At 37.5% G+C, this 24,789-nt stretch overlaps 1 protein-coding gene across 3 annotated transcripts in view; it reads left to right on the forward strand.

Annotated features, from left to right (window-relative positions):
* Positions 1-17,266, forward strand: part of SLC39A12 (solute carrier family 39 member 12) — a 37,799-nt gene extending 20,533 nt beyond the window's left edge. For 2 of the 3 annotated variants that reach the window (XM_039713258.1, XM_039713249.1), the window contains exons 9-13: positions 72-224; positions 3,803-3,866; positions 7,474-7,632; positions 9,099-9,286; positions 14,385-17,266. In XM_039713258.1, coding sequence (XP_039569192.1) covers positions 72-224; positions 3,803-3,866; positions 7,474-7,632; positions 9,099-9,286; positions 14,385-14,513 — 693 coding nt within the window. In that variant the 3' untranslated portion in view covers positions 14,514-17,266. Of the gene's footprint in view, positions 1-71; positions 225-1,428; positions 1,540-3,802; positions 3,867-7,473; positions 7,633-9,098; positions 9,287-14,384 lie in introns of all 3 variants that reach the window. The other variant, XM_039713265.1, reaches the window with a different exon arrangement.
* Positions 17,267-24,789: the final 7,523 nt, after the last annotated feature.

The raw sequence follows: 24,789 nt of genomic DNA on the forward strand, positions 1-24,789 counted from the left end.
CTATGGCTTGCTGTAGCAAAAATTAAAATATTGCCATTTAAATTTTTTTAACTTTATCTGTTTTATTTTAGACTCTTGGTTTGCATAAACATGAAGCACAAGACATTGAGCATTTCTATGAGGGAAAAGAATATATTTGGAAACTTTTGGGAATAATTGGAGGAATTCATGGATTTTTTCTGATAGAAAAGTGTTTCTTTCTTTTGGTAACACCTCGTGAAAAGGTAAAGCTTTGTACAATTCACCCTTAAAAAAAAAAACTCTTGTATTTTGAGATTTTGCATTGCACAGAATGTTAAAATGATTGTGGAAATTAATTATAATTTCTGTGGGTTAAATGAAGCATTCATAATTACTTTCCAAAGTGGTTCTACCAGATTGACCTTCAGTTTCTATTTTGCTTTGCTCTGTGGATTGTGCTTGCTTCACGAATGTGTTCCATATATTTATAATTCCAGAAAGGGAACAGTTAATTGAACATGTTCCACAAGCCTACATTCCTGAGTCACACTGAAGCAGGTGAAAAGTGTGTATCCATATGAAATAGCAGTGACTGTTGTTTGCTCTAGGCTCTGTTTGAACAGGAGAAAGATGCAATGGAAAGATAGATGCAAGAATTAAATATTTTCAAAAACGATATCTTAAAATTTCCAAATTGTTTTTGATCCCCATCCCAGTGATGTGAAAATCTAATATGTGTGTTGCAGTCAGTAGGACCCAATTTTTAATAATAAGATCTCCTTGCTCACAGCCATGCTTACAGTAATTCTATTACTTTATTTCAGTATGGCAGGAGCCTGAAAATATGATTATGCACAAGGATAGAATGTAGCACAAAATGTGATGGCTCATTAAGTTTCTCAGCATGAGAGACAATCCTAATGTCACTTAAGAAGGCTAAACCTTTGCTTGTTCAGTGTACAGAGCGTGTGAAGACTGATTTAGGCATCAATGACTCCCTAGTCCCACTATCTTTGAGTCACCCATAAGAATATAATGTGAGATTAATAGAATGAGAGTATTTTGATGATGGTGATATTTTATTTGCTTGGTAAAAAGAAGTCCTTTTTGTTCCTTGTTTGAGAGAAGGGTTTTATCATCATCCCACCAATTTTTAATTTTTTCCTACTGATAACTAGATGAGTCCTCAGAGTCAATTTTTATATCTATCACAGCTTCAAATTTGAATATGATTTTTAAAGTAAATTATGTTTTATCAAACCTTTGTGATTGTCACTGATATATCTGATTCACTTTTCAGGGTTTTTAACAAAATAATCTTAAGGAAATGTTGATGCCAGTGATTTTTTTCAACAGATTTTGTTTGGGAAAAAAATCATTAAAATGATAAATTTTCACAAAAAACTGAGAATTGCTGCACCTGTGTTTATTGGGTTTCAGAACTAATTGCAAAGCATCTTCATTCAGCAGGGCCTTTCTTTAGTTAATGGGCACTGGGGACATTCCCATGATCTTCCAGTGGAGTCTGAATTAAATGAACATTCAGGCAGAGGCAAATCTACTTCAACCATACAGTTGGTAGGTTACCAATATGACATAATTCCCTAAATTTAAATTCTTCTTTCTCTGTTCCTCTAAAGAAATGAACAAAATTAATGTAATAAATCAGTATTATTTTTCAGGCTTTTGTTGATTTGTTGTTTATTACTTGACATGATTGTCAAGAATCTCTAAATTTTGAAGTTTATAATGAGCTTTCACAGATATATCAAGAACAGATATTTTACAGTAACTTTTCTTAAGTGTGTATCAGATTGCTATATCAATACACTTCGTGTATTGTTATACATTTTGTTGATAAAATTATTGAAGATTTCTTTCTCCCTTCTTTTTATACATTGATCATATGTAAAGGCAGACTAGGCTCTCCCTTAGGAAAAACTTCGGAACTTCCTACAATGGGAGTTCAGTGCATAATTAGTGAACAGATTATAAATCCTGGACTGTTCCTGGGCATTTTTCCACAGATTTGAAGAGTAATGTAAACACTTTAGATATCTGGAATGGTGCTTACCTATAAGAAGTTACATACTTTTATACTTGTCTGTGGATAGTATCCAGACAAATAAATCTTTGCAAATTAAATTGAGTCATAAATTTTACCCTGTTTTCTCTTTCTTTCAACAAATGTCTTCAGTTTATATCCAGTATCTTGATGCACAGGTGAACTCCATATTACTAATCTAGTTGTGATGGGCAAAACCCTCATGAGTCACCTCTAATTTCTAAAACACAGTTGGAAAACTCTCAATAAAAACCAGATCAAACAGAGGAGTGAAGCATGTTTACTTCTTTGTGAGACATGTCAAAGCTTCCTGTTTATGATAATGAACATGTTGTTCCCCTCAGATGCAAGATCCCCCCAAAATTCTATATAGATCACAATATCTATATAGAATTAGGCTGGCTGAGCTGGTTTGTACAAGAGCAGGCAATTTTTCAGAATCATGTGAGTAATACTAAGACAAACACTGGTTGACTAAGAAAAACTTATAAATCCTTCAGATCAGTAATTAGTCTTGCAGATTTGACTCACAGTTCATAGAAGTGGCATGTGAATAAATATAGAAGAAGTGGAACAATTACTGGAATTCTTATGACTGGCTGCAGTCATGGGAACTAGAGACATTTATGTTTCCTTTAAAAAGTAAAATATGAGAAACAATTATTTTTCCTTCTCTCCTCATGCTTCTACAGAACATGTCCTTCATCAGCAACCAAGCTAAGACCAACCAATAAACATATCCTATTTTGTAGCCAGTGCACATCCCTGCTACAGTTTTTGGAGAGGTGGCTGCTGTCCCTAGCACAGAGCTCTTGTGCTGTTGTTGACTCCATTGGCTGTCATAATAGGTTTTAACATACTTTTTTGGGAACAAAGCCCTCAGAAACTAAATTTCAGTCTTTCTAGTTTTAAGCAAACAAGTCTTTAGGCTTCTCTCTCCCTCACATGAATTTCTAATAATTTCTCCAATCAGAAAGCAAAACCCCAACGAGGTAGGGGCAGTGAGAGATTACTCATGTTCTATTTATTTCCCAACAGTTGCAGTATCTATTACTTAAATGTTTGGGCTGGTGCATCAATTTCTCTCTCTAGGATAAGGAGGAAGTCACTGTCTCTTTCTTCTCTTGAAGTACGGGTAAATTTCACCACGGAGTGTACTCAAGTGTTGCTATGCCCAGCCAGTGCTGCCTGCTGCTGAGATGAAGCCCTTGCTAAAAGCCAAGACACAAGACACTGGAGGCTGCACCACCCTGAAGAAAAAAACCCTATATTTTGAAAGGGGATGAAACCTACTGATGATCATATTTTTTAGTCTTGTGCTTTCACAGAGAAATTGTGAAGAACATGAGTGACTAAAAGACTTTTTTTCCCTGGAAATCCTATGGACACATTCTCCAGGAAAATACAGTTATCCAGTTATGACAAAATCAAAACATGCAATTTTAATTATAATGTCCCTTCTAGTCTTTGGCTAAGATTCTTGTGTATTCAAGCAGATGTGTGGTTTTCTTGGGTTACAACAATGCCTATGAATGTATTTCTTCCTGCCTGAATTAGACTTAAGCCTCCCTGGTAGAGGTAGATTTCCTTTTCATGTGTTTCTGCAGTACCAATCATACTGCCAGTGGCCAGTAAATTATTCTAATGACATATGTGCAAATAACCAATGACTATCTTTAATTCAAATACCTTGAACTTTGTTGATATTTTCCTGTATTTATGGCAGCAGCTGGAAGACAGCCTTAACACTGACTCATTATCTTTGCTTTTAACTAGAGAAGCCCGGAAGATTCTGAACCTGCTGAAGCTCCTCCGGACAGCAAGGTGATCAGCAAAAAAAGTTAGTATCAATAAAAAGACTAGACAAGACAGGAAAATCCTTCAGACCTAAGATGGAATTGAAAGTGTGCAGCTGGCTTAGCTCTGTGTTTGCTGTGTGACACATCATCACATTTGACGGTGCCTGGCTACATAATTTAATCTCTGCTTAAAGACCTTCTCAGCTGCCAACCCTGTAATTGTGAAGTTCATTAATCTCACACTGTCCTTTCTTTAGTATTTTCTGTCTCACTGTTGCATTCTATTTTCCTAAAGTCTTTGCTTAAAGACATATTTTTATAATTTTAAACTTAGCTCGGGCTTTTATTTCTGAAAGTGGTGAAACATTTTTTTGTAGGCTTGCTGTGCTAATATAATTCTGCATCCTTCTCTTAAACAGTAAAGCAATAAACTCTTTAAAGCAGCAATGGTTTGTCACAGGTATGGAATTGTAGCCTCATGATGGCTCTCAGTTTTAGAGTAATCTGTTTGCTTCTGAGAACTTTGATAACTCCTGTCTTCTGTGGCTTTTTGCTGCTTAGTAAAAATACGAAAATAGAGTATAAACCAAATTTTGCCTTTAACTGTACTTTGTGACCTTGGTGAATTCAGTAGAGTTTCAGTCATTTAACTGAGGGAATAATACTTTAATTGAAATCAGTTTATTTACTATAATTGGCCCCCCCTTTATTTTGTGATTGCAGGTCATCAGTTTGATTTATTGAATTGTATCATTATCTTCTTCTAAGTTCTTAATGTTCTCTTCTGTTCTTGTGGATTTCATTTCTATTTCTGAAGCATTAGGAATCTGGATTTTCATTTCTTCTCTTTCACCTCTCCAGTACACACAGTCCAGTGCCAGTTTAAACATGACTACATGGTTCATCTCTAGATGTTTCTGTTTGGTTCAATCATCATTACCTGCTAAGCACCAACAAATTTCTAGTGATATCAGTGTTATGTGTTCCAAGTTACTAAATTTCAGATAGCTTCTCAGTAATCTTTGTTTAGTTTAATTTTTCCTCATACCTCAGTCTTACTTCCATTAATGAAACCTTAGTAGGGAAGGGTGGGAGGTAATTTGTTGGGGTTTTTTTTTGGGGGGGTGGGAATACGTAATTACAAAAGTTTGTTTCATTATAGTTATTTTAAATAACTAAGAGCATAACATACCTGGGTACCTTGATACTGAGTGAGGTGTTTCTTCCCCAAAATTGAATGGAATCTGCAGGTCTAAGAGAGAAGCCTGACAACTCCAGATCTGCAAAGCTTCACTGTAAATGCCTGCCAAGTAGGACTGCAAAAAGAGTGAATCACCATAGATAGTGAGGGAGTAACTTAGAAAAAAAGAAACTTTCTAAATAAAAATATGTCTGACTGGCCCTCTCTGCATTTATCCATGCTTGTTCTATCAATATCAGAGAAGAGCAGTAGCATTTTATATTTGTTGTACTTAGTGACACTTTACATTGACTAGAAATATTTTTTCGGTGTTAGTCATGGAAAAATTGGAAAATATTTATGGATAAATGTTTGCTTTAAACTCTTATTCTAAACTTAAAAAGTGATGTATATGATTGAGGTACCTATGTAGTTTTATGGACATTATAGAATAGAATTTACTATGACTTCTGATCCTCTATTTAAGCCAAGAAAAAAAGGAAGATTATTGAAGAAAAAGAGGCTTTGTAGAAAAAGTTAAGGTACTAAGTTAATAGTTAATAGTTTGTGTTGGAATATAATGCAATGAGATAATTGCCAGTAACAAAGTTGCTTTAAAATAGGCTGAAAGTGAAGTAAGATAAACATTCAGATTTGTTTATACATGCATCTTCTTAACTTTCTGTCAAGTAAGTTCACAAAGCTTATATCTGTAATTGCTCCACAATGTTAACCCGATCCCTGTGTTATACTAAAACATCCTGGAATGAGTTCCAGTAATCATGGAGTATATCTTCTCCAGCAATCAGATACTTGAACAAAACAGACTAATAAGACCTCAGGGCAGGCCATGAATTCATCCTGACCTGCTTATTACAAATCACAAACTTAATGTAAGGCAGCAATCTCTTATTTCTATGTAATTCATGCTCTGCACTATTGATTATAAACTGCCCATAGTGTTTAGAAAGTACTGTGCAAACTGGGGACATCCACGTCCTGCTCTGTAAGCTGGCAGTAAAATCTAAGAAGCCTGCCAATTTTTCTGAACCCACAGAGCTCCCAGACAACCAGGGAGGATTTTCTGAATACGGTTGTTAGGCTTTTATATGCTCTGTGTGTTTTTTATAGTAGTCCAAGACTTCAGTTCTAGCCAGTTTATGTGAAAAAAATATCTCCCCCATCACTATAAAATGGTCATCTCAGAGAAACATTACTGGAGTGAGACCTCGTAATAACTGTGTTCAGACAGATTGGTGCAGTTTGACATTTGCTCCTTAGTCGGTCATATTATGTCTATGTGGGGCCACCAAAAGTTAGAAAAATACATATTTAGGGCCCAAATCATGACCCTGCTTCTTCAAGCATGAAACAAACCCTTTTCAAAGTGTTCTATCTGTTCTGTGTAGAGGGAAGCTGGATGAGTTTCTTGACAGACATTAGGCAGCCCTGACTGTAAGCTTGTAGATTAAATGAATGAAAAAATACAGGATAGAGCAGCCAATTGTGTGTTGCTAAGTTTAGACATTGAACCTATATGGAGCTTCTTGCTTCTTGAAGAGATAAACTGCCTCCCTGGGAATCTGTTCAGCATTCCACCCAGCTGTTTCTGTTACAGGCTGGGCAGAGAGACTGTCCCTAATTCCCTAGCTTGATTTCAGTACTTGCATTGGTAGTAGCACCTTTCCACTCATGCCAGGTGACATGATGCCATGAACACCCAGTATACTGTTCCACACAAAAACGAGGTCACAGAGCAGCATGGGAAAGACAAAGAGCCATCTACACCCATGAGTAGTGCTCCAGATAGGAGTACTATGAGCATAACAGCCATTAATTGATTGGAACACATGTTGGCTATAAGCATGCTGTAACCCTGTACTGTAAGTGATATTCTGAGGCTTGTTGTCTTTCATTTCTATCTTTTACTGTAATACAATTGCATAAAAAACCAGACCCTGCAAATACTACTCAGTAGTAGCAAGCTTTACAGGATTAAAACAATCAGCTGCATGAGACCAAATATTCATCTTCACTACAGCTCTGCTATATAATTCTGTGAGCAATGGTGGAAGAACTCCAAATAACAACTAGAAAACTTGTGTGAATTTCATGAAATAAAGAGCCTTAGGATGCTTCATGAGGCAGGACACAAACCTAAATTTTTGTCTAATAGTTGACCTATTCAAGTTATTATATAGTTGACCTATAGCCAAGTTATTTCTTGGTATTTGCATCTCATTTTGAATTGTTCTGGAATGTACTTTTTTGTTTCAAATCTATTGAAGAACGTGTAATAACAAGGACAAATCAGATAAACGCTATTTCCCTCTGATTATTATGACTTTTTGTAATGTTATATGCAAAGTCACCAAAACACCAAATCTTTTGCAACATAACAAAGCTGGCAATATCTGTTTAGGTTAATACTGCGGGTTTTATCTGTTTGTTTGTTTTTCTTTTTTGAGGTAAAAAAATCAGCTTGTTAGCAATAATGGTTCTGGTGGGTGACAGTCTTCACAATTTTGCTGATGGCTTGGTAATAGGAGCAGCATTCTCATCCTCAACAGAAACAGGTGTGACAACGACTGTTGCTATTTTATGCCATGAAATTCCTCATGAAATGGGTAAGAAATATATGTATGTATTTTTCCTGATTGACTTTTTATTTCCAGGTTTCCCAAAAATTTCTTTTCTGTATGACATTTGTGGGAATTCTTGCTTATAGCACCATAAATTACAGCATTGCAGTGTGAGACTGATGCTTTCTTTGCCCTTCACAAAAATCAGAGGAGGCTTCTGCACTCATTACTGGATGCCTTCCCATTTCACTTTCTCCAGATGCAAATGATATCAGGTCAGGAGTGACCTGTTATCCTTATGTGTACAGACACAAAAAATAATAAACTGTTAGCAGGACCCATGTGTGTGTAATGGCTGTGCCTGACACAATGGGCTATCCAAGAATTTCAATATGCAGCAGAGCTATTTAATCAAGTATTCCTCTTACTACCCTCATTCCTGCTGGACAAGACGGGAGGATTGTATAGTGCCCTTGATTGATTGTTTCTGGTAAAACTTCCAGCATGGCTGAAGCTGCTCCTGACATTGTGTTGATGAATGTTTATGAATTGGGAAGTTTTATTTGAGAACTGCAGGCTCTCATTTCTATCATTAAATGACTGAATATTTCACGTGCTATGTAGAAAACTCCTCCAAACAAAAAGGTGGGATGGAGGATTGCTGTAAAAAACAAACTCTTGTTTGCATAGCAAAACAAATTTAAATACTTGACAATTACCTCCAAAGACACCTTCTTAATTCTGGGGCAGTACTGCCCCAGTGTCAAAGTGACATTTTTACAGTCATGGTGGATTGCAGTAAATCTGGTAACTCTTGTTTGCATAGCAAAACAAATTCAAATACTTGACAATTACCTCCAAAGACACCTTCTTAATTCTGGGGCAGTACTGCCCCAGTGTCAAAGTGACATTTTACAGTCATGGAGCAAAACTTTTCAAATCTTCTAGTTTTGGCCTGTTATGAAATCTGTCATTTTAGAAGGCTAATGTGTGATGGGATTCTGATGTACAATTTACTCCATCTGATTAGGACTGAAATCAGTGGGATTACACTCAGACTGGGATCAGACTGGCATAGATTACTCTGACTTGCAGCACCTGTAAAACACTCAAAGACCATGCTGCAAATATACCCACATAATTTGAACTGGCAAGTTCCCAGTGGAGAAAGATTTAGAAACTCTGGGAAACCATGTGACTTCACTTTTGAATGTATCCAAGTTGGAAATGTCATGGAACACAGAGAACTAACAGAAAGCCACTCCTCAGTACTGTATGCTATCTTTAGGAACAGCTAAACAAGTACAAATCAATATGATTTCTTTGTTTTGAGATTTTTCTTTCACATAGGACAAATTTATAACTAATTCTACAAAATTCTAAAGGCAGATATCCATCCATCATTCACTATCTTTTTGCATATCTTAATTATTTTCCTTCATATTTTATTACCAAGAGTCTGAAAATGACATTTATCAACTAAATAATAAATGTTCTTCTTCTCTGTGCAGGAGATTTTGCTGTGCTGCTAAGTACTGGGCTCCCAACGAAGATTGCAATTTTGATGAATTTTATAAGTGCACTAACAGCATTCTTAGGACTTTATATTGGCCTTTCTCTGTCGACTGACCCATCCATTCAAAACTGGATCTTTACTATTACAGCTGGAATGTTCTTGTATTTATCTTTAGCAGAAATGGTGAGAACTTCAGTCTATTTCTATATTTTCTTTATAGCATAGCCACATCATAAATGATTGTCAGGCAAATGCAGGGGGATGAACTTGGAGACAAAAAGAGCTTGTTGGGAAGAGCCTCTTGTGTGCCCTGTGTCTGTACAGTGCTTAGAAAAGTAATCTGTTTTTCTTCTGTGTCACTCTCATGTTAGGTGTCATTATAATGAACAGGGGAAATAAAGACCATTAAGAGACTGAAATAAGAGAAAGGCATAATGGAATTTTAGAGTCTTAAAAAATGTTTTAAAGACTTTGAAACAATCTGTTTTTAGTTTTTTAGTAAAACATCTATTTGAACCTTCAGGAGTTTTAAGATCTTGAAAAAACTGGTGGTTTTTTTTCTTTTTCTGCCCTTTTCTTTATATATTTTTCACCCTTTGTTTCAATGCAAACTTGCAGTTTCAGAACTAAAATATAAGATGCTTATCCTGAACACTTCCTTTTTGTCTTAGGGAGGTTTCAATTAGATCTTAAGTAATAAAAAAACCTTCAGATTGCCTCAATTTTTTAATAGTTGCCCAATATTTTTCATACTCCTAGTTCAATAGCAATGATCTGTCTATAGAAAAATAGTGTGAAGATACGAGGTAGGAGGAAGGTCTGAGCAAAAGTGTGGAGCAGTCATAGCTCATGCAGATGCCTCAGGCCACATAATCAAGAGATAGATAACTGTTACACTCGTAGCAATGCAGAACTTAAATGCCTGCCCAGCTTTGTCACATGGGTCTTTAACCATCATGTGTTGATGTAAAGCTTTCTTTATAGCATAGCTACATCATAGATGATTGTCAGGCAAATGCAGGGGGATGAACTTGGAGACAAAAAGAGCTTGTTGGGAAGAGCCTGTTGTGTGCTCTGTGTCTGTACAGTGCTTAGAAAAGTAATCTGTTTTTCTTCTGTGTCACTCTCATGTTAGGTGTCATTATAATGAACAGGGGAAATAAAGACCATTAAGAGACTGAAATAAGAGAAAGGCATAATGGAATTTTAGAGTCTTAAAAAATGTTTTAAAGACTTTGAAACAATCTATTTTTAGTTTTTTAGTAAAACATCTATTTGAACCTTCAGGAGTTTTAAGATCTTGTAAAAACTGGTGTTTTTTTTTCTTTTTCTGCCCTTTTCTTTATATATTTTTCACCCTTTGTTTCAATGCAAACTTGCAGTTTCAGAACTAAAATATAAGATGCTTATCCTGAACACTTCCTTTTTGTCTTAGGGAGGTTTCAATTAGATCTTAAGTAATAAAAAAACCTTCAGATTGCCTCAACTTTTTAATAGTTGCCCAATATTTTTCATACTCCTAGTTCAATAGCAATGATCTGTCTATAGAAAAATAGTGTGAAGATACGAGGTAGGAGGAAGGTCTGAGCAAAAGTGTGGAGCAGTCATAGCTCATGCAGATGCCTCAGGCCACATAATCAAGAGATAGATAACTGTTACACTCGTAGCAATGCAGAACTTAAATGCCTGCCCAGCTTTGTCACATGGGTCTTTAACCATCATGTGTTGATGTAAAGCTCCTTCCAATCTCCTCTACAAAGATGGAATGTTTTAAGTGAGTAGATCACAAGGGAGAAAAAAAGAAGTCTCTTCCAAAATTATTGCTTTGTTTTTTCCCAAGGCTGTCTTTATTTGTATTTATTATCACTTCATGACTGAGATGCTCTTTACCAGGTTCAGGCATCATACTTTAAACCTGATATGCCATTGCAGTATTATGACCTATTTAAAATTTTACTTACAGTAATTGATCTTAGACCCTGGTAGTATTTTAGTCTGTTTTTGCTATTGTAACTAAAGTAAAATGAACATAAAGTTCACCTAAGAGGGAACGGCCAGAGGATTGTGGATGTGTCAACAGTCCTGACTGAGGTAGTAAATAACAGACAAGAACACTTTGTACCAAGTTGCAGCTTGTTCTGGCAGAGAAATTTGGAAGTGAGGCTGCCTACCAACTGTCTAGGCATAGTTTTACTAATGGGGCTGAGAACGATGTACACGTATTTTTCCTTCAGTGCAGGATTGGCATCCATCAAGATTCCCCTAGCTCCTAGAACAATACCATGTTTTTCCCTGAGTCTTCAAAGCAATGTGCCAGCTGTAAATCCCAAGAGAAAATATAGTTCCAGGCAGAGACAGGAACATGTTTTGCCTTGTTCTCAGCTTGTCATCATAATCGCATCTTGATGTGTAGGGAAGAAAGAGGGGAGAGAGAGGGGAGGATCTTATTTCTCTCAATCCCTTTTATTAATAAGACTCTTATCAGCCTTTTTCTAGAATTTGTCAAAAGAACTGCCCTTGGGTGGCTCACCTGTATGTCAGTGTCGAATATCTCAGAAATTATTTTATTTAGAAAAATATTTATGTAGCACTGCAGGCATCTATAACTCTGAAAAGTTTTGTGTTGGCTCATAAAATTGGCTCATTTTCTCTTGAGGTGCATATTCTTTTTGTATTTTTCTACTTTCTGCACAGCAATAGGTTCTATACTCTACTGCACTCTCATATATAAACAGTCATCAGTGCTCCTGCCAATGGTGTACAAACACTTAATAGTACACAGAGTTTGACTGTTATTTTCAATACTTGTTTTATGGGCTTTCACATATTCATGTGATTGTCAGAATTGCAGTTAAATAAAACTGAACAGCCTCATTGGTTTGTGCACTGAGGAACATTGAGGGGTGTGAGTGGAAGTTTGTCGACAGAACAGCACTGTGAGGCTGCCACCACAGACAAAGTAGCACAAATCTACTTCTGTGGTTAATTAAAGGTTTTTCATTTCTACAAATGGCATTGTAACTCCATTAGCAAGCTAGGTAGACTAATAATTTCAGAAACTGAATAAGGAACAAAAGATAAAATCACTTATATCCATCATTTTCCACCAAGAAATCATAAAAAACTGGAGCTTACTCTGATTAATTTTAAAAATGTTTTCAATTTTGAAGATAAGAAGGTAGTTTTTAAAGTGATTTCCTGGACTGTTGCAGTGCAGCAGCCATGCCACATGTGCTCAGATTGGTAAGAACTCTTTTTCAGCCACTACATTACTGAGAGCCTCTCATACCTTCTTTCAGCCTGCTGCTTCCTATTTATTCTTATCTTTTGTGCACTCATGATAACATGAGCTGGAGTAGAACAGAGCAGTCCCTTGATTAGCTGTACCTCTTTGGCCTCTGGCAGACTTGAAGCACTAGCAAGCGTGATAGCTTCCAACAGCTTGGATGTGGTGCTACGTTCCCTTAACTCGTGAAGTGTGGTTTGCATCTGCCAGCTGAACAGTTATGCTTTTTAACAACAACATTCTCTCTGCTGTACCACAGGCTTTTGTGTTCAGAGAGAGCTGGGAACCATAGCTGATGTTGTGACAGCAGCCATTTCATTTTAACAGATGAGCAGGGATGTCACGCTAGGTATGGTTGTAGAAATGGTTGGTGTGTTGGTTACATGCACTTAGGTGAGATGGAGGGAGCAGACATCAGCACTGGACTACTGGAAAGGGTACAACTTGCTAAAAATTCCTTTGAAAACTCTTAGGAACCTACTGTGCATGTGTGTAGCTCCTAAATTGCCACTGACAGCAATAAATAAATTGTCACAGACAACAATGAAAATTAAATTTTGCAGTGGCAGGAGAAAATTTTCCTGTTTGGAGAACTTTTCACTCAGGCACTGGGGAAGAGGAAAAATAGACTGATTATAAGGATAAATAAGAAAGACTAAACATCTAGACTGTAACCCTGGATTCAGGCTAGGTCTTAATTAGCAGTTTTTACTTATATACAGAAAAAACTCTGTGTGCTCTGAGCACTTAAAACTGTCACTTCAGAGTTTGATTTACATCAGAACTTTGAGGTGTTTACACTTCCTTTAGATTAAAAGTTTATTGTTATCTTTAAACACTGATCAAATATGGCTACATATGTTCTGTACTGTAATTTAAACCACTGCCTAGTTGTGAAAATACAGGGCCTTTGGGTTTCCCTGTTTTTTTCAGGCAAAACTTTAAAGCAGAGGCAGATTTTTCAGCACAGTTTTGTTTTGGGCCCAGGCCAACTTTAAGACAAAAGAAGAATGCAGAAGCAACAGCCCCAGAGAACCCCCTCTGACAGAGGGAAGGACAAGCATAGCAAACACTCCTGGTAACCTCCTTGGTCAGCACCACTCCACTGTCTCCCAGTGGCTGCTGCTGTTACAGCTGCTGTGAAGAGCCTCCAAAGTGCACAGGAACAGTAGTTTTATTCAAGCACAGAAAAAAACACACAACCAAAACCAGAGGTCAGCACTGGACTATTGCTCTGTATTTATTTCCAGAGTTGATGTGACAGTATTAGCAGTCATCAGTGTTTCCCCTGAATAAAGCAGAAATATTAAGAGAATTTGAGCCTGAGGCATCATTTCTGCAAGCTCTGTTTAGACACATATTTAGTTTAAACCTTTGATAAAATACACTGTGTAGAGTGAAAGGTCAATGCAAGTAGCTTTTATTTTGATTATAAACAAGTGTTGCTCCATTACATGATTTAAAAGTCACAGAGAAAAATACTAACCATTTTTTTCAAGCATATTTTAAAAGTTCTGTGTTCTACTTGTACATTTCCTAAAGCCCAAGTAAATAGGAGTGTTGCCAGTTATTTCAGAAAAAGCATGATTGACCCTATATATAGTACTGAAGCAAAAAATACTCCAACTAGTTTATTCCCACAAAAGGAAATCACTAATTTCACTAAATAAGCATTTCCTTGCAGACAGCTGTATAAAATTACTACAAAATATTGACACGTTAACAAATTTCAGAATCTTATTTATAATTCTTGTCAGTGCTAGTAAAAGAATCAAAGTCGGTAGAATTTGATTAATTTACATATTTCACTGTCAAGATCAGCTTTGTCAAAATGTGTAGAAAATGCTACACATTAATAACTACAGTCAGAATCTCAGCATTTTGAAAATTGCTTTTTTTTTTTTTAAATGAAGTTTGCCTTGTTTTCCCATAACTTTTTTTTTCCCACAGATGAATGTATCTGGCTCTCATTCTGCTGTCTTATTCTTTTTTTAGCTTCCTGAAATGACTCATATTCAGACACGGCGACCCTGGTTGATGTTTCTTCTACAGAACCTTGGATTACTATTAGGCTGGCTTTGCCTCTTACTTTTGGCTGTATTTGAACAGAAAATTAAAATATAAGTTTTCTGTTGGAAATCTCGAAGTACCACTTATGACAGTGGATAGCATTATTCACAATTTTGTTATATCTGCCATAGTAATATGTAAATTAAATTGCTGGGATTTTATATCTGAACAGTAGATAACTATTTTACTTTATTAACTTATTATCCAGATTTTTGTAATTATTTTTTTTTGTAAACACGAATATTTAGAATTCTGTTTTATTTGTTACTGAGTTTACCAGATCCCATGCTCAAACTCACAGGAGCTTTTGATTAGCTTTTATTGAGGCTGTTCTAGTTGAATGCTCTAAGTGATCTCTGCCAGTCTGATTGAAGAAAAGAATAAAACACTTTTATATGTAATAATTAAAGTGGACTAACCATAGTTGAATAATTTGAATATGGAATGGTTTTTTTGCCTTTTAGTACAAAGAATAATTTCTGTAAATCTAAAAAGTATAGCAAAGTTAAACTGCTAAATGGCATAAAGCAATCTCGTAAAATCTGCCCTTTCTACGTTGTCAACATAGAGATTCTCATCAGTTACATCTTACTGGACCACTGTGGCAGGAAAAAGTGAAAAGTGTAAATATTGAAGTTTATGATACAGAAATTTGGGAATACTCTTTTTGGACTATAATACAATTTCTCATATGTGTGATGGAACCTGTGACAGTCATGGACTAACCATCTTTTGCATTATCTCACCTCTGGTGGTTGCTTTTAGCAACTGCTTATGAAGCATTCCAAAAAATATGCTTAAATTGCTTTACCCTGATATTCCTTCCAGGCTCCTCAAATAAAGGGATTTCTTGTTGCCTCTGAGACATCACATTCAATAAACACTTGCCTTCCTGTCAGCAATTAGCTTAATCATAGTTACGTGATGTGCATTGTGGAAGAGCTTTTTCAGTTGTCTAGGGGGCATGTAGCCTCACTGCAACTCTTCCCATCCTGAGTGATTTTTGTGTAATTCGTCCTCTTGATTTCAAGTTAATTCTGCAGAAGTTGAGATGATAATTTAATTTAGTTTTGCAGAACCAGGTCTGAAACAAATATACAAATTCTGCCGTTTCTGATATCCTGAGCAGCTTCCAGGAGATATTGGGTAACATTCAGCTGTGTGATTTCAGCTCTTTACATGATCTCAATTTCTGGTGCAAGGACTTCTCCCCTATCTTATTTATACTTTTGTATGAGAACTAAATTATGTTCTTTCTTTCTCTTCTGGTGAGCTGTGGAAATAGGGAGAACAAGTTACAGAATAGACATATATTCCTTATGAAGCAACTGGAAGTTTTCTTTTCTTTGTCTAAACTCTCTCCTGAAATATCTCTACATTATGACACAACATGACTGTCTCACAACATGCCCTGTGTTTATTTGATAGCTCCTAGTGAAGGTACAATTATTCTCGTATTATAGAGGGGAGCAGAGTCTACTCTCCCCCAGCAGACTGTCAGACCTGTTAGTTCTCCAAAGCTTCATGGGCACCATACTAACTTATCAAAATACAAAGTCAAAAAAAATACAGAATGGCACTGTTTGTGATAGCCCAGGCTCATGGGCTTGTGAGTCAACCACTCAAGGAAAGAAAACCAAACTTAGAGATAATTTTAAAAGTAGACATGCATTCATTTTCAGTGCCTGTTAGTTATGAGAAGCTGTAGCAAATACCCCAGTGCAAATCTAGACAAATTTAGACACATACATGCTTTCAGAAACGTCGTCCCAGACAATTTATCCAAGGTAACACAGGAAGTCTCTATCTGACAAGGGGGGGGAACTGAGCTCTTTTTAAGGTCCAAAGTACAATCCTAGCTGCTTTTATTTAGGTGTGCAAATATTACAATTGCTTTTTATGTTGATGTAACTTTAAAAGGTGGGTTGAGAAGACATGTCTTATGTTTCTGTTTTAGAAGTTTACATTTTTTCCTTGAGCTTGTGCTTGATTTTATTAAGGTAATATTTTTTAAAAGGGGTTTCTCAGTATTTCATCTGTTTGTGTTGGCACTGAGTCACTTCATGACCTTCAGCTGTGACAGTCAATTCAAGCAATAGCAGGGCATCACTGGACGTAAGCAAAATCTATTCTTGTATCAGATGGTGCAAATGAATATTGGAAACATTCATTATTTCAAAAAGAAGTGTTACCATAGTTTGAATGCTTATGTATGCCTAATGTTTGCTTCCACAGAAAACAGGATGACCAATATGATCATGTTTTAGTAATGTTCTTGTATTCTGAAATATTTGTCTACTATTTATTAATGTGACTGAAAGAGGGCAAATAATTTGTGGCAGTGTGTACTTTAAAGTTGCATATGAGCATAGGTTCCCATCCAGATATGTTCTGTGAACATATTGTATCCACATCTATTAAGAAAATGCTGTCTTTTGGCTATATATGCTTATCAGGCATATTGATCACATTTAACAACCAAATGTATTTATTTACAGCTGCCACCACAGGCACAAATACATTGATCAGAAAGCCAGTTAATCTTTATTTCTGCAACAGAGCTCTGGCTTTTGTGGTGTTGGTCAACAAGTGAATAATTATATGACCATTTTACCCTGGTGTCAAACCTGAACACCCGAAGTCTCATCAGCATATGAAAGGTTGAATGCCTGTGGCACTTAGAGAGAATTTATCTCACTACTTAAGGTTAGTGCCTCTGCTAATGTAAATCTCTTTACATTAGAGTCTAAAAAGATACTGAAGCTGGAATATTACCATATGTAAATCAAGACCTCTAGCCTTGCAGGGGGCTGGAAACTGTTCCTATAGATCATTGCAACACAAAACTAAATAAGTTTTACATCAAAGAGTTGAATTACAGAGTGGATTTACACCACTATCAATCGTTTTAGTCAATGTTCTCTAAAAATTCCAAGAAAAATAATAGATGTTTTTGTGTCCTTACAAAAGAGAAGACTCAGCACAAGTGTTCTTATGATACATTCTCTTTTAGTTTGTTTTATATCTGTAGAGTTTGTTCATAGAGATTTGAAACAGATCTGTTTTTAGAGCCACAGAGAGCATTATATGCCAATGTTTTCATTGAGTCAAATCCTGAGTAAGGACTGCAGAACTTCACTTGCAGCCCTTAAATCAGGACTAGGTTTCTCTGTAAGAGGTGTGCAAATACTCAAACAGATGTTATGTGCTTGATGGAGAGATTACTTGGTGAGGTTCTGCAGCCAGTCAGGCAGTTCTAACTAGATAATCATAACGTTCCTTTGAAACTTGAAATACATGAATCTATAGATAAAGAAATTTTTCTGGAAGAAGCTGTTTAGCGTTTCTCCCTTTCATCTATTCTTAGTTTTCAGGCACTCTTAAGATGAAATTATCTTGCTTTCCTAAACAGAAAACTAGAGAGAAAAGGAAGGATTGAAAGAATTTGTTTGCTATGGTATTTTTTCTTGGAAGTTAGATGGCAGAGGGCCTCACAAAGAATACTTCCAATTCCAAACTACCAGCGCTCCTGAGAGCTGACCTTGTACCTCTCTTTTCTGTATATGTTACACATTATCCAGTGACTCCTAAGATAAATAGTTCCTTCTTTGCAGTCAGTTATAGTAATGCCCTCAAGTTTCTGGAGCTCATCTGCATGTTTTAAATACTGCCATCTATTCCTTTACTGTATTTTATGCTTTAAACACGAATGTGGCATTTTCTGCAGTTTTCTCAACTGCCATTGCACTTGAGAAAGCAAATTATCATTGTAACAGTTTTAAACAGGTTTATACCTGTCTTGTGTATGGATTAGGGCTGATACCTTATCAATGTCCTTGGGTTTTCTTTCTTTACTGTAACCTTTTGTCAAGCTTTCCTCTCATTTTAAAAATAAGCAGCCTTCTATTGTGAGTGTAGCTTTAGGAATGTGTCTACAGAAAATACAAGCAGTAGTTGCACAATAGCTTTAATCAAAACAAAAAGTCCTGCAATTTATTTTACTACACCCACCTACATTCCCTTCTCCCCAAAAGAACAAAAAAATCCACACATGGAGCTGTTGCTCTGGGTCACGTAGGGGAGCGTAAGAAGTGCCTCTTTCCTTTTATGTCCCTGATAACAGGACCGAGCACGGCGGGAGCCCCTGCACAGACGCGTTGAAGCGCCTGCCAGGCTCCCAGCGCAGAGCATCATCCCGGGGCAGGGAGGGGACCCAGCAGGGCCGTGCCGCTCCCCCGGCAGGGACGGGCACGGAGCAGCCGGGGACCCCCGAGGGGTGGCACTTGCAGCGGGAGGATCCAAGGGTTTGCAGCTGTCTCCCGGCAGGGCACGTTGGTGCGCGTTGCCTGCTTTGGAAGTGGAAGCTGTTGCTGAAGGACAATGGTCCGCGGGAGCCCAGCAGCCAGGGTGATCCCAGCCAGGGTGATCCCAGGGACTCCCAGCGAGGCCCATCTCCACCCTGCAGCTGCAGGGCACCCAAACGGAGCGCCACGTGGCAGGCTGTCTCTTCCAGGGTCCCAGCTCTGTCACTGCCAGAGAGCATTAAGCACAGGATTACCTGGCAACCTAAATCTGCTTAGCAACCATTTACATATTGACCCAAGATAATGCTGAGAAGCTCTAATGCAGTGCTATAGATGTGCCTATACGTGACATCGTTTTGTTCCACTGGAGCTGGCTGGGCAACCCTCCTCCTCTTCTCAGGGGCCAGAAGGACCTCATCTGACACATCCAAAGAGGTTACAAGAGATATGCATAGGGAAATAGACATATTCCAGTCTTGATTGTAGATCACACCAAATTGTCCTCCATGGACCCTCATGCTGCAGGAAGGGCAGCAGACAATGCCTGCACTGCTCTCTTGGGGAGCTGCCCAGGCTGTCCTCATCAGGGCACAGGACGGGTGAACAGCAGCCATAGCTCAGGCCTGGCAAGTGTTTCAGAGCATGCCAGGTGTCCCTGTATTGCTGGTGTATCCACCAGCACACCGCCTCAGGAGCACTATTTTAGCTTTTCTGGCAAGGTCTTTCTAGTGTTTGTCTTTCCACCTGCTATCCAAATACCATAACCCATATGATATAGGCTGATATCTGTTCTTGTCCACCACCCATGTGGATGGTTTTGGACAGGTTTTTGTGTTGCCACAGTTTACTTCTTCAGAAAGGGAAGCAGAATGTTGGAGAATTAACTGAGAATCACACAGAAGGACATGCTGGTACACAGTGGTACCAGTAATGCACCTCCTTTTTGTGCTGTGAGTACTGAGCACAAACACAAGAAAGTCATATTTTGATTCCACACTGAAGTGTGTTGGTGTTATCTTTGTGCTCTTGGGTGATTTTATCACCAACAATTGGTAGAGTGCCCTAGTTTCAAGACTTCAAAGGCCGTCTACGTATTCCTGTGCAAAGGCATAGTATGAGCTCTGGAGCAAGAGTACACCTACTTTTTGTCTGTCATCCCAATCCAGAAGGGGATGGGTATTGAATTTAAACATACAACCTAATATATGCCAGCTATATGTAGAGTACAGTGACTCAGGAGCAAGTAGTTATAATTATCAGCAAGTTTAGAAAGTTGTAAATGGGCAATATACATCTGGTGCTTCAGTATGCCCAGGACAACACAGCAGCATTCAGAAAACATCCACACTGTGCTATAGCTATGAATGCAATTCTTTTCCCAGGTACTAACCACATGAGAAGGTCCCACACATGTTAAAATCATTCTGTTACACTCCAGAACATCACTGATGATATTTTTGCACAAGGTTTCAGAGAAAAAGATAAAATGGACAATAAGGTCTCTTCTGTAGTATGGAAAAAACCTGAACACAAGTGGCAACACACTGTAAATTGCACAGTGGTTCCTCATGCTGCACACATGCAAAGCATCTCCCTTTTCTCTTTGAGACAAACAGGGCTAAACTGATACAGAAGAGTAAAGTCAGAACAAGGAACTGTCCAGAAAAAAAGTTCTTATAGATGTGTAAGGTGCACAGATGCAAAACAAACAACAAATACATTAAAAAATTACTCTCTCCTCATTGCAGTACCTTCTCATTGACAAGCACAAATCCCACATAATTCTCTCAAATGTTGTTGGAAAATATTGTGGCTAAGTCAAGTTTTAGCAGTGGAAATAGTTCACATATTATAAAATAGATGACTTTCAATAACTTAAACTTCAGACAGGCATTGAAAATATGATCTATATGTTCATAGGTATGCAGTTGGGAAACTACATATTCATAGTTGATGAAATCAGTGTAATTTTGTGCACAGGATGTAAATTCCATCTCAAGTAATGAGAGGGAAAAAAGCTTATGAGAGCATAGTCCATTTTCTATCATTTTCTACTACCATAAAACCTAGTTTTCAAATTGGCTTTCTGTGCTTGCAATTAGCAAGAATATGCCATTTGTCTAGACAACAGAGTAGCTGAATATGATGTTTCTGGCATTATGAGAGTAGACTAAGAAATCACATGACTATTTGTAAATTCCTTCCTAGCATGTAATATTTTAATACACCATCAAAATTCTTAGGTTGGACTGCACCAATTAAACCTTGTTCTTGACTATGATTCCTGCTCATGGAAATGTGTTTTCTAGAAGTAATTAAAATGTATTTCACTTGAGGGAAGTGACTTTTTCTGTTTCCTATCCTTTCTCTCACTTATTTTCTCCCATCAATATAATGGCTGCTGTGTGTTAAATTTCAGTTTTGGTGGAGAAAATCTGAATTTTTTAGAGACATTTCATTACTATACTGTGTGTTGGATCATGGGCAAGAGAGACTTCAGAAAGGATGGTTTGAATTCTGAGGAAGCATACATAGAACAAAAAGTTCCTACCTTTTTTTTTTGGTTGGTTGGCTGATTGCTTGAGGTTTTTCAACTTGTTTGTTTTATTTTCTTATTAGAAAGTATACTTCAGCTTTAAAATAAAAAGAAAAAAAAAGAAACTAAAACCCCAACAAAAAATTTAAATGTCAAGGTGTAAATAACAATTCTGGTATTCACCAGCTTACATCAGACTGCAAGTGATCAGGTCTTCTGCACATCTGCAATCACTCTTTTAAAGCTATTGCCTCCCAGCTGAGATATATTAGCTGACCCTGGCCATGTGCCTAATGTTTTGAAAATTCTCAGTAAAACAATTGCTAACCACTTTCATTTCTACAGCCTACTAGTATTACAGATGAAGAAACAGAAAAACAGTTTCTAATAATGGATAAATATTGGATTTAGGCAATATAAACTGAAAATTGCTGGTGACTTGAAGTAGATATGTACTTGCAATAAACTCCTGCAGTTTCTAGCTCTGGCATGAATGTAAACTACAGCAATAACAAGAGTTGCTTTTGAGTATCTCATATTGATTTCAAGTAAGAAATATTCCATAGTTTTCCCTTCGAAATTCACAGCACAAAGGGTATCTCAGACATTATGAAGAAATCTTCAGGTCCCTGGCTTTCTCATGAATTATATTTTTGTGTGTTCAAAATGGCTATTTGAATAGTAAAAAGTCCCTTTCCTGTCTTCTGCATTTTGTCCTTTGCTACTTATTTCAGAAATAGCCACCTTTTTCAAAGAATTGCCAAGCTTGTTCTCCAGGGAAATTGGTGGTTCACATGGTAAGACACACAAAGTTTTGGCAGAAGAGACATTTATATCCACTATATTCATGGTTACAAAACAGCATCAGATGTCAGACTCAAGACTTTGCTCTCTAATGCTCTTGAAATCAGTGAGACTTAAAGAATAAACCACTTCTGAATTCTCAGGGTTTTTTTTGTTTTATATTGGCAAAATTTTACTAAAAAGCAGTAATTTCTTCTTCATTCTATTTTAATCAAAAGACAACACGGGCTTTTGAATTCTTTATAACAAAACTCCTAAGTCTGCACAGCGCCTCTGTTACTGAGATCTACATGATAAGGAGATCATCTGAAATACAGCTGGCAACCAGCACTGTTTCTCAAGTACTGAAAGTTCCTAGGCAGTATGTTTGATGAAAAACACATTGCATGTTCATTTATCCTCTATGTCCATTGAAAATGTGAAATATAAACAACTCTACTACAGACCAGCTCAAAAACCCTATATCTGGTTTACATCCTTCAGTCACCACAAGGACACTTCATTAGCTAATCCATTGTGAAACTGATTTTTAACAAAATAAAAGCAAATTCAATTTGTTAAGTTTAACCAGATCACATGTAATACCCTTCCAGTAAGTCTACCACCACAGTTCTAGCTGCCTTGTGTTATTATTTTCTGGTGACAGATAGGCTGCTACAAATACTTCTACCATAATTAATCTGCTCCAAGGGAAAAAAAAAAAGAAAAGAAAAAAGGGTTGAAAGTAAACTTCTAAATTACTTGGTGCTGCACCTTACAGTGTGAATTCGTCCTTGGGGTTTTGAGGTCTATGAATGTAAGACAAATAAGACAAAACAATTTCCCATGCAGTTACAGGGAAGAAACAGTGTTTGATATGTCTGTGATGCCAGATAATAATCATCAATAATAATGTAACGGTTTTGGCACTAGTCTGCTTGTCTTTAACTCTGTCTGTTGGCTACATCTACTATTTTCATTCTATTTATACAGAGTTCCATATTACTTACTTAAATGAGAGAATAATCAATCAAGTTCTCTCAGAGAAAATCAAATGAAGAAGAGAGTCCCTTCATAGATGAAGTTTTTTCCATGTCTTGTCTCTCACATTATCTCATCAGCTGAATTCTGCAGAATGGTAAGGAAATTAAAAGAATTTCTACTGGAGTTCAACAAAAAGCTCAAAACATGGAGTTTTCCAGTCAGTTTTAAGCAGCATCTTTGGGTGCTTCAAGTAACCCCTAGGGCTTGGAAAGTTTGTCAATTTGTAGTTAGGTACAGCAAAAGAAACTTCCTTAGCTCTGTGGTCTTATCTTTGCACAAGACTTTGTAAGGGAGCACAAGGGCAGTAGGACAGAAAAGAATTGTCAGTGAAAAGCCCCATATATGTGCAGAGAAACCACCTGTTTCTAGGTATGGCTAATTCAAAAGGTAGCAAAATATATTAATCCTCCTTTTTTCTCTAGAGTTTAGAGACCTTTGAGATAATCCAGTCTGGATGTAAAGAATTGGATGTAATCCTCTCCACATAGTGCACACATTTTCTATCAAAGATCTGCATCTGATCACTCCTCTCTGTTAGAGTTGTATAAAATGTAATTGCAGATCAGAATACTCAAAAACTAATCCAAAACTAGTTAGTCCCATTTCCAGAGACTGCTTGTGCATTTTCTACAGGGCCTACTGTTCCTTGGAGCAAAGACTAGAATCCCCAAATGATAAATTGGTTGCCAGGCTGAGGAGTAACAGCCAAAGAAGAGCTGAGGTGGGCAAACACCTCTGGAGATTCTCCAGTCCAACCTCCTAGCTCCGAGCAGGCTCAGCTAGACAAGGTTTCCCGCAGTCATGTCCAGCTAAGTGTTGAGAATATCCAAGGATGGAGACTGCACAGCGTCTCTGGGGAGCCTGTGCCAGTACCCAGTCACCCTGATTCAATTTGTGCACTTCACCTCTTGTCCTGTCACTAAATACCACTGAGAGGAGTCTGCCTCCATCTGCTGCATGAGTTTAACTTCAAGTATCCACGCTCAAGGATAAGATGCCTCCAGGCCTTCTCTTCCTGAGGGTGAACAGTTCCAGCCTTCTCAGCTTCTCCTCATGCAGCAAATGCTACAATCCCTTAAGCATCTTTGTAAAAGTTTGCTGGCCTTGTATTTCCATGTGTTTCTAATCCTGGGAAGTTCAGCACTGGGCCCAGCACTCCACATAAGTCTCATCAAGGCTGAGCAGAGAGGCAGTTCTGGCCATGCTGATGGACAGGCTGGACATAAGCCAGCAAAGTGTTCTTACAGCACAAAAGGGCAAAAGTCTCCTTTGCAAAGCTGATTTCCAGCTTGATCCCAGCCTGTACTGGTGCATGGGGGTTATTCCTCCCCAGGGACAGGACTTGGCATTTCGGCTTTTTAACTTGATGAGATTCCTGTTTGCCAATATCTCCAGCCCATCAAGACCCCTCTAAAGGGCAGCACAACCCCTGGTTCTTTACCACCTGCAGATCACATTCCTTCTTTTCTTTTTCTCCAACCTACCACCTTAAATTAATTCCTATAGAGTTCCAAAGAGCATTGAGGAGTGTCATGCCTCAGAGCTGCCAGTAAGTGTGATGTAAGCACAGTCCTTTGGGGGTAGGAAACAGGGATCTCAAGCTCTTCCTGATAAAAGCAACAAGACAATATCCCCAGCAACGTTCTTCACACATTAGATATCT

This window comes from Passer montanus, unplaced genomic scaffold (assembly GCF_014805655.1).
Source record: "Passer montanus isolate IOZ18808 unplaced genomic scaffold, ASM1480565v1 scaffold10, whole genome shotgun sequence".
NCBI lineage: Eukaryota > Metazoa > Chordata > Aves > Passeriformes > Passeridae > Passer > Passer montanus.